The following is an 8,610-nucleotide window of genomic DNA, read 5'->3' as shown; positions in this document are numbered from 1 at the left end:
GAGGGAGAGACACTGCAACCACCGCCAGAAGAGCATGTAAAGAAGCCGGTAAGCCACCAGCCACGTGGCAAGCTATAGATTTATAAAAATGGGTTAATTTAAAATATAAGAACAGTTAACAAGAAGCCTGCCACGGCCATACAGTTTATAAGTGATACAAGCGTCTGAGTGATTATTTTATAAGTGGATTGTGGGACTGCGGGGCTTGGGGAACCTGGAGAGAAGCTCTCCAGCAACATCAAGTGGAAATAAAAAACAAAAAAGAGAAATTTTAAGATGCACTATTCGGTAACAGAGGCATTAGGAAGCAAGTCTACCCCAGCCATGAGATAGTCCAGTGACATATACTAAGCATTAACTAAAACATGTGAAAAACACAAAAAGCAACAACCTAAAAAATAAACAAGCAGATTAAGAAGAAAAAACAAAAATTGAAGAAACCTACATGAGAGGTGTCTTTACCTTTTACCCCTCAAATCTGTCCTCTGGGTCTTAAGCTGGAACTCACTGGGAGGTGTGAACCCTAGACAAAGATTGAGAAACTCCATCTCTGTGGCCAGGGAGCTCGAAAAGGGTCCTCTGGGGCCAGTGAAGGTGGGAACTCAAAGGAGAATAATTTCTTCATTTTTCTCCCCTCCACCCCTTGTCTTGGCAATTACAGCTGGAAAAGTGTTGATAGAGGGTGAGGGGGGGAGGTTCCTTTCTAAAGGCTGTATCAAGAAGGAAGGGCTCCAGTGTGCTGTGTCAGGGTGGGGAGGACTGGCAGACACTTGCAGGTACTTACCGTCTTCCTAAGTACAGTGCATTTTGCATCTCCACCAGCAACCAGCAATTTGCCATCATCCGTAGTTTTCTTTTTGAGGCTCTAATAGGTGCAAGAGGCTTCTTACTCGTTTGGTGACTGATGTCCAGGGCTCCTTTCAACTTTTCTTTCCTTTCAACTTCTTTGCCATCTGCATATCACCTGAGTTGTCCATCTTAAATTGTCCATTTTTAAATCAGTCATTCCCTTATGCTGAATTTTTAGAGTTGCTTGGGTTTTTTGTTTTTGTTTTTTATTATTTCAAATTAAAGTCTTTATCAGATTTATCCCTTGCCAGAATTTCCTCTCAGTCTATGGTGATTTTTCCTTTTGTTTTCTCATTTTCTTGATAGTGCCTTTTGCAGAAAAAAAAATATAAATAAATCTATTGACACTCAACTTACAAATGCTTTCCACAAACGTTCCTTTGGTGCTATACCTAAAGCTGGATAGTCAGACACAAAGGCCTCTAGAATTTCTCCAGCCCCAGTGCAGTGAGTCTCCTGCTGGGCGTGATGATAGCTTCAGGGTTGTGTTGAGGATTCTGGTTTTTTGCTCTCCATAGAACTAGAAGCTTAGAGTTTTACGATCTATGTTTGTGCACATGGTTTATTTTAGGTTTTAGGATTTGGATTTGATTAGATACAGACAGACAGACAGACAGACAGACAGACAGGGACATAGTCGGATATTCCCATATCATTGAAAAGGCCATCACTGCTGCAGCTTTGGAAAATTAGCTGCTGCAAGTTACCACAAAGAGGTTCTGAGTTTTATCAAGCAATTTTTCTGCACTGATTGATATGATCATGTGATATTTTTCTTCTTAACCTGCTGGTGTCATAAATCATACCGTGGCTTTCTAATGTTGAAATAGTCTTGTGTATCTAGCATAAACAATGCTTTGTTGTGTTGTATAATTCTTTTTGTACATTATTTTATTGGATAAAAATTTGTTTATATTTTGTTGAGGATTTTTGCATCTAAGTTCATGAGATATTTGTGTATTATCTTTCATTGTAAGGATTTTGGGCTTAGTATTAGAGTAATTCTGAACCCAAAGAATAAAGAAATGGCCCCTCCTCCCATCTTCTGGAAGGAACTAGAGAACAGGCTGTAGAAACCATTTAAACATTTTTTTCTTTATATACTTGATGAATTCTACTAAATAGAAGTACAGATTCAGTTTCAATAGGTAACAATATACATATTTTCTTGTGTAAATTTTGGCATACTGTATCTTTCAAAAAAGATACATTTTGTCTTAGCTATCAAATTTAGGGCCATAGAAATTTTTATACTATTACCTTTTTAGCCTCCATGGGAGCTGTAGTGACATACTTGCTTCAGTTTATGGTAAGAATTAGTAGGGTAGCAGGTCCTAGCCTGGCTAGGTTATGAGTTTACTAATATCTTCAAATAACTCATTTTTTTGTTTTATTGATTTTCTCTCTAGATTTCTTGTTTTATACTTCATTGATGTCTACTCTATTCTTTGGATTTTTTTAGATTAAATTTGCTCTTTTTTTAAGGTTAAAAACTTCATTTTATTTTAGGTTTTTTTTTTTTTTTTTAGTAAAGGCTCCTCTAGACTCTGCTTTTGCCACAGCTTCGGAGGCAGAGTCCATAATGGCAGAAAGAGGCTTGGCAACAGGTGGCTGGGTCAGGAGGCTGAGATCACCTCTTCAACCAGAAAGCAGAGAGCAAATAAGGAGTGGGTTGTCCACTCTTTCTTCCCAAGATACACAATATAGAAAATATCTATATCCTAGATTTTCCAAAGGTGTAGATATACTTTCCAAACTTAGGATATAGGAGAACAAAGAAACACAGAATTAAGACAACCACCCTACAAAACACAACTGTTATTAATTTATATTTAGACATGTTCTGGGTCCTGGGGAAAAATGCAATCTGTCTACAACATCTGCCACTCCTTTACTCCGCTAGACTCCCTGAAGCCGTTTAGGACTGCTGCCAGGAAGCTCCCTTTCTTCAAGGTTGTACTTACAACTCTAAACAACCTCTTCCAAAGATGAAACTTTAGAAAAGAGGTTTCCTCAGTGATCAACTAAACTCCCTGCCCCCACATTCAATGTGACAGAAAAGCACTGCCTCAGAGTGTTCTACTGCATTATGTACTTCTAAACTAGTATTTACCTGAGAAGATAATCTCAAATTCCTAAAGTCATCACCCAAGTTAAAAGTTTCTTGTACTAAAAAAATAGCTATGCAAACAGAAACAGCTGCAGATGATGTATACATTACATACAGCAGACTTGAGTCTTGCACTTGAAGTGTTTTGGCTCAGAAGGATAACAAGTGTGAAACTTCAGGTTTAGTATATGCATTTCGGAGGGTCTGAATGCACCAGAATAACTGGCTAGCTCAACCAGGCATCGCTGTTTAATCCACAGCCCAGGCTGTGCGGGTGCTGTTTGATTGAGGGAAGCAGCACATCGGAGTCACAATACTGCTTAGGGGCCAGATGTCCCTGAGTAAGTTCAGCAATGATGTGATACTAGATGAGTATGTAACCCAATCCCTTCCCTAGAAACTCCCTCGTCTTGAAAGTAACATAGGCAAATTGATTTAAAGGGGGGGGGGGGATTAATTTTATGACTCAATACACAACTGACCCCTTAAAAACAAACATCTTAAAGCCCTAAACAAAGTAAGTTTTTAAAGGTTTCAGAAAACAACTTGGATCATATTCAAAAATGTATGATCAAACTGGAATTCTGATAATCCAAATTATCAAAAAAATCATGAACAAGTAACAGTGGAAGAAAATGTTATTAAATTCCTGTTTGGATAATTAAGTATAATAGAAACTCACTGCATTAAACTTGAAGGCAGCCAATGAAGAATAATTTATAGTGGTTGTTCTAAAGGCTGACAGTCAGTTCATGGTCTCCAAGTATCTTCATGTTGTCATCTGCAGTCCCTGACTGGAGACAGTACTCTGAAGGCTAAAAAGCCTGGCCGAGAGAAGTAGGCCACTCCGGTCTGGGTCTGGCCAGCTTTCTCTGCTTCCTGGTCCACTAAGCCACACACTCCACTACCAGACAGAGCAAATCTGCCCTGCCTTCCACACCATACCAGACTTGTCTTTCTGAAACTAAACCAAAACAAACCTTTCCTCTCTTACTTCCATCAAATCATTTGCTTTAGTAACAAGAAAATAAACAAAATTGCTACCAAGTAGGCATTTGGAACTCGGGTTTGGGACGGGGGTGGGTGGGGGTTGGAAGAGTACAGTACAACAGAGTAAAGCAGTCCTAGAACTGGAGCTCAGCGGGAAATTCTGGTGAGAATTCACCAGAGCACAGGGCTGACAGAAACATGGCCAACACAAGCTGCTTACATTTCAAGTGAGGGAAAAAAGGAAGATGGGGATGAGTGCTGGAGGCTATTCACGCTACCTTCTGACAGAGAAATTTGGCCACACTTTGTATGTTGAAATTCTGAGTGAAGTTGAATTTAAAAGTAATGGACTAATAGGAAATTTCAACACGGTTTAATATCTAGGCTGCTGTGGTTAGTGCTTGCAGCTTTTACCCAATTTGCAATGATAACTAAAAGGTGGAAAAAAGTCAGAAGATTTGAAACATGCAGTTTGGTGAAGAAAGAAGTATGCCATTGTTGATCTATCCCCTGTGATCGGAAAAGATTCAGCATGATTAAAGAGGAGCTAGGCACTGGACAATAGGGCAGATACCTTGAGGGCAAGACCCACCCATCAAAAACTCTGGGTAAAGGACTTTAAAACACAAATGCCTGCTAAGGCTCCAGAGCCCCTTGCACTGAAAGGCACAGAGGCTGGCAAGTCCAAGGTTCAGCCATACAGCACTCATGAGGTTGTTACAGCTGCAGCTCAACAGGGCATCTGGTTACTTCTTGAGTGGCAAGAATGGTTTTTTTTTTTTTTGAGGATTTGGGGGGCAGAAGATCTCAATACATTACCCAGACTATTATTGAACTTGGGCTCATCCTGCATCAGCCTTGAGTTTGAACCATCATGTGTGGTTAAGTGTATTCATTTCTTCTTTTCTTATGAGGTGGTTTTTGTTTGTTATTATTGGAGGTGGGGGTACTGGGATTGAACTAAGATCTTGTGAATGATAGGCTACATTTTAGACTTAGCTACATCCCAGCCGAAATTTGTTCACTTTAAATAGCTCAGACCACACAAATTTAATTAGAAACTTTCAGAATTAACTCCAACTGCATTCCCCACCTTTAAAGTATTAATGAACGTTTGTTTTCTTGTCTCTCCAAGAGTTTCTGTTTTTATTAATATTCATCTATAAACCACCATCTCTCCTTTCTGTATGAAGTTCTAAATAAACACCTACAGAAGAAACTTTGATGTTTCCATTTAACTGCTACAGATTAACAAACCAAAATTTACATGTTTCTGACAATAGTCTATGATTTTTATTTCATTAGCCAAATCTTATGGAGTGTCAAAACATTATTCTTTTAAAAGAGAGGCAACTTTTTGTTTGTTTGTTTTCAAAACAGTTTCTCCGTGCAGTTTTGGTGCCTGTCCTGGATCTCACTCTGTAGACCAGGCTGGCCTCGAATTCACAGAGATCCACCTGGCTCTGTCTCCCGAGTGCTGGGATTAAAGGTATGCACCACCACCGCCCAGCTAGAAAGGCAACTTTTTAAATATGGCAATTAGTCCCATTGACGTTTCAAGAAAAAAAAAATTAACTCTCATGTAGCCAGTCATTCATCATCCCTTACTCAAGGATTAAGTATCTTTATTTCACTGGTATTCCTCCTCTTAATTGGAGTCTAGTTTCTTAGTAGAAACAGTCATGAAATTAAAGGGATCTTCCAAGACAGCTCTGAAAATCTATAGTTTACATCTGAAAAAGGTTAATAATACACTATATGTAGCATTTCTACGTGTAAGACTGTGATCATTTTCCACCTCTATTATAGAATAACTTAAATAAATGTAGGGAAACCAAATTGTTTAACATTTCTCATATATTTTCATTTTGAAAAACCATGTTTTACAAGGAAAGACACTAGCCCACTACCTCTCAAGTTTAAGTTCCATGACCTTAATATCAATACATACGGATATGATTTAAAAAAAAAAATGCACACACACAAGCTCTAGGTAGAACTGTAATAAATTCCTTTTATAAACAAAATCTTAACTGAAAAGCCACAGTACATGGAAAGGAGAAAGGATATTACTTTGTAAAATCCAGTGAACATCTACAATAGTTTTACAGCACATTTAAGCACTCAAGGGTTTTATATCTTTACCTGCCTTTCATTTCTTAGTTGCTCCTTACAAATTTGACAATTATGAAATCAGACTTGACCTCAAACCCAGTCTTGAGTTTGAGTGCCAGGAAAAGCAAAAGTCGTAATTTTTATCTTGATATTATAGTTTTAATTTTAAAAAATAGTTGTTTAGAACAAAATGCCCAAAAAATGAGGGAAGGAAAAACAGAAAAATAAGCAGCAATATTTAATTATATATAACAGTTATTCATTATATGGAAGGTATGTTTTGGGATGGTATCTAGGATGCACTTGCTCTGTTGGGGAGTCTCTTCAATAACTAAACTGACCTAGACCAACACTACCAAAAATAAGAGTACTATGTAAGGGGCACACATTTACAATTTTGCTATTTGTAAAGGCAGTAAAGCAAAAGAAAATACTATCAAATAGTACATGCACATCCCACGTAACTTCCATGGAACTACCAATGGTGTCAATGCAAGGTGCCGTCTTTCCCTAACTGTACTACACCACCTCCTAACAAGGAAAAGATGAGACTGAAAATGATGATACTGAACTGAATTGTTTGAAGCCAGTGCCCCATACCTGGGGAAAGTGCATTTAGTTCAGCAGCAATACAGCACAGTGTGAAGATATTGTGCTTAGACACAGATACTTCAGAACAGAAAGATGTACAAGGCGAGTCAAGATATAAAACCATAGTACACTGTTAAATAACCTTGAAACATACACAGACTGCAGTCTTTAGAGAGACATTCATCTCATTGTACAAGGAAAGGGGAAAGTCTTTAAAGTTACCTACTGTAGTTTATGATATAATAAATACATATCTATATAGCATTGTATATACATATATAGAATGTGAGTTTATGTGTAATTTATTTGCCAAATTTCCATTAAATTTTTGTGGATCTGCAACTTACAGGAATGGAAAAGAAAAGAAAACCTTTCACCACAGATTTCTGCTCCCCAAAAGTAAAAATACTTATTCTAGGAAAGGTCTCAGTACCCCACCCCAAGGATTCACTCCAGATATTTACTTTACAGTTCATTAAAGAAATAAAAGTAATGGAAATTTTGATTTCTAAATATGTATTTTCTGTTTGCCAGCCGTTTCAACAAAGTATCTTATAATAGTTAAACTAACTGATGCAAATTCTTTAACAGAGAATATAAACTCTGTATCTGACTGATTAAAACAGAGCAAATCAAAATAATCCAGTGATTTACTCTGACTGTAAACAATATATAAAATTTAAATTTCAAATTTCAAAATAAGTTAAAGAAAAAGTCTACCTTCAGGGCTTATGCTATTATAAAAATCTGACAATTTTAAGGGGAAATGTATATGAAAAGTTGCAACAAAATTTTTGGCCCACATTTTCCTAAAAGGAACACATATCTAACTATATTACTTTATCCCTTAAATTTAATGACTTCATAATTTGTTGGAAGATTTTTAAACAAACTGGCATATCAGATTACATAACAGAAAACCATCCATCAAATTTAGCAAAGAAAACTTATATAAGCCTTTTTCTTTACAGAATTAAAAAAATCTAAATGGCTATGATTCCTCTATTAGCAGAAACACATAATGCAGTCTTTATAAATCTGCCATAGATCAATATCCACAGATACAGATATAGATATGAAACATAATGGCAGTCTATTTTTGAACAGTGTGTGGGACCAGCAGTTTACATCAGACCATGGCACGATATGGACCCTGCATCTTTAAAAACTGAATAATGAACGAAGGCCCTCCAGCAACAATCTGAGGTGGGAGGTGACTGAGTGGACAGTTCTCAATGCTCATGATTGATAGCTTGCTGCAGAGAGCCAGCTCAAAGGGGAGGCTATGAAGATTGGGGTTGTCATTCAAATACAGTTCTTCTAGGTTTTCCAGTGTACCTGTTCAGGGAAAGAAAAAAATTAATTACTACTCTTCCAATTCTCGCCTTTGTAGATTTCAAACTGCACATATTGAAATCAACTGGGGAGACTTTTTAAAACCCCGATGTATAGGCCACTCTTTATACCAATGAAATCACAGTGGTTTTGAAGCTTAAGAGGTTTGTGGGAAAATTCCATTTTCAGACATTCTTTTGGCACAGTTGAGAGTTCACATATGGATTTTTAAACCTCTATTTTCCAAGTCAAAACGTGGACTACTTGCCAATGGCATTAGGAAAGTAATAAAACAACAGCCAGCAGGACAGATTGGTCTACATGTAGGATATTTAATCTCAGAACAGCCTATATGAAATAAGTTACTGTCCTGGTTTACAATAAGACATTAGTGGCAGACAGTCTCTATCCAAAGCTACAAAGCAAAGAAAGTGGTAGAATCAAATTTTAAATTGTCTACCATTTCCAAAAACATTCTTTACTACTTTATCTTGCTTCCAGAACAGGACACTATAAAGAAAAGATCATAATTCATAGAATTACTTAGGAACTACTAAAATATTATAAAACAGGATTACAATTTGCACTGTCTAAATTCAAAGTGGTCATATTAATTATAT

The 8,610-nt window shown here is 37.1% G+C and overlaps 1 protein-coding gene across 5 annotated transcripts in view; it reads right to left on the bottom strand.

Moving 5' to 3' along the window:
* Positions 1–5,542: 5,542 nt before the first annotated feature.
* Positions 5,543–8,610, bottom strand: part of Shoc2 (SHOC2 leucine rich repeat scaffold protein) — an 83,305-nt gene continuing 80,237 nt past the window's right edge. For all 5 annotated transcript variants that reach the window (XM_006995136.4, XM_015988667.3, XM_076563294.1 and 2 more), the window contains one exon: positions 5,543–7,993. In XM_006995136.4, coding sequence (XP_006995198.1) covers positions 7,785–7,993 — 209 coding nt within the window. In that variant the 3' untranslated portion in view covers positions 5,543–7,784. The remainder of the gene's footprint in view (positions 7,994–8,610) is intronic.

This window comes from Peromyscus maniculatus, chromosome 1, assembly GCF_049852395.1.
Source record: "Peromyscus maniculatus bairdii isolate BWxNUB_F1_BW_parent chromosome 1, HU_Pman_BW_mat_3.1, whole genome shotgun sequence".
Lineage (NCBI taxonomy): Eukaryota > Metazoa > Chordata > Mammalia > Rodentia > Cricetidae > Peromyscus > Peromyscus maniculatus.
This window is presented reverse-complemented; position numbering and strand designations above follow the sequence as displayed.